The sequence below is a fragment of the Agrilus planipennis genome, unplaced genomic scaffold (assembly GCF_000699045.2).
Source record: "Agrilus planipennis isolate EAB-ADULT unplaced genomic scaffold, Apla_2.0 scaffold16, whole genome shotgun sequence".
In the NCBI taxonomy this organism is placed as follows: domain Eukaryota; kingdom Metazoa; phylum Arthropoda; class Insecta; order Coleoptera; family Buprestidae; genus Agrilus; species Agrilus planipennis.
In genome coordinates, this window is record NW_020438946.1 from 1,221,228 (window position 1) to 1,223,032 (window position 1,805).

General features: G+C 41.2%; 1 protein-coding gene across 1 annotated transcript in view; it reads right to left on the bottom strand.

The window, feature by feature from the left end:
• The window catches only part of LOC108744624 (equilibrative nucleoside transporter 4), a 31,344-nt gene that overhangs the window by 11,272 nt on the left and 18,267 nt on the right, over window positions 1–1,805 (bottom strand). The window contains exon 5 of the mRNA XM_025974733.1: window positions 136–435. Within this exon, the coding sequence (XP_025830518.1) occupies window positions 136–435 (300 nt within the window). The remainder of the gene's footprint in view (window positions 1–135; window positions 436–1,805) is intronic.

The window sequence follows — 1,805 nt, forward strand, 5'->3', positions numbered from 1 at the left end:
TATATTATTAGTAGGTCGTTATTGGCTTCAGAAAATCCTAAAATAGAAAAATAGATATAAAGCATTTTTTTATAGGACGAAAAAGTGTATAATAATAGAATGCATTATTAATTTAATTATTAGTTTTAGAGTAACAAAACGATAGCACGTGCGCGTCAGATATGTTGTTGATTAAGTTTCTATCTGTGCTAGAGATTTTTTGTCTTACCAAACCTGCGTCCTCGGTGGGTTCCAACGTAATTCTTGTCTTTGCAGTGTCGCACAAGGCGATGTAAAATTGAATAAAATCTGTTCTTCTAATGAGATGGTACATGGCGAAACAGGTGGCTACCGCAGAAACGGAAACGGTGAAAAAGTATATTGTGCTACCCCTTATCTCTGACACGAGGAATCTTGTCAAGACTCTGACAGAGGACGTAAATACTCCAGAAGCACCTTAGGAAATAAATATATAATAACGAAAAGGAAGCTGTTACAGTTTTTGCTGCTACATTTTTATTTTTCCTGTTACTAAATAGACTCTTTTTATGTGTAACATCTTATACGACGGAAACGTGTAACAGGAAATAAAGGGAAAGGGAACAAGCACGCTCTTTTATTTAATCGATGCTACCGACAACTGGTGTTTTTAGAAAGACGAAAAGAGAAAAAGAGAAAGAAGACACAACTATCAACCGTTCGTTTTGCTGACTCCTAACCTTAAATAGCACATCGCAATAGCATGAAACTTTTCTAAATACGCTGTAAAAAAATTAGTTGCAAAGTAAATTAACTGATGCTGACTTGATTCGCATTCCGAATGTTGGCTGTGGCATATGGTGAAGCTACCTTGGACCGAAGCAACGTTTACCGGTGGTATAAAATGTTCTCAGAGGGCCGAGAAGATGTGAACGACGAAGAACGTGCCGGACGTCCGAGCACGTCAATAACAGACAAAAACGTTGACGAAGTGAAGAAAATAGGTAATTGTCGAATCACCGTTAAAGGACCTAAACATATCGATTGGCTTCTGCCATTTGATTTTTACCAATGATTTGGGCATGAGACGGGTCGCCGCGGAATTCATACCAAAATTGCTCAAACGCATCAACATTGCTGAGGAGTTGTTACACTACTCCGCGACGACCCAAATTTACTCCAGAGGGTCACGGTGACGAATGGTTTATGGTTATGTCCTGGAAACCAGAGCTCAATCATCCCAATGGAAGCTGCCGCAAGTTAGGTCGAATGTGAAGGTTTTGAGTAGTTTTCTTGGCCAATCGTCGAATTACCGTTAGAGAAGTTGCTGAGGACCTAAACATATCGATTGGCTTGTGCCATTCGATTTTTACCAATGATTTGGGCATGGGACTGGTCGCCGCGAAATTCGTACCAAGATTGCTCAACTTCGACCAAAAGCAACATTGTATTGACATTTTTAAGGAGCTGTTGGGCTCTGTTAGGTCGAATGTGAAGATTTTGCCTATAGTTTTCTTGGATTGCAGGGGCGTGGTGCATCATGAGTTCCTGCCACAGGGTAGAACGGTCAATAAGGAATATTACCTGCAAGTTACGCGTAATTTCACCGAAACAATTGGTTTTTGCGCCATGATAACGCCCCTGCTCACACATCGTTGCTTATGAGCGAATTTTTGACCAAAAACAACACACTCATAATGCTGCATCTACCGAGCGGCATGGTCTAGAGGTCTAGACCATTGCTTAGCATTCGGGAGGACGCCGGTTCGATTCCGGGTCCGTCTGCCTTGGTCCAAGTTTTTCTGTGGTTTCCTTGGATCACTTAGGCAAATGCTGAGGCAGTAATA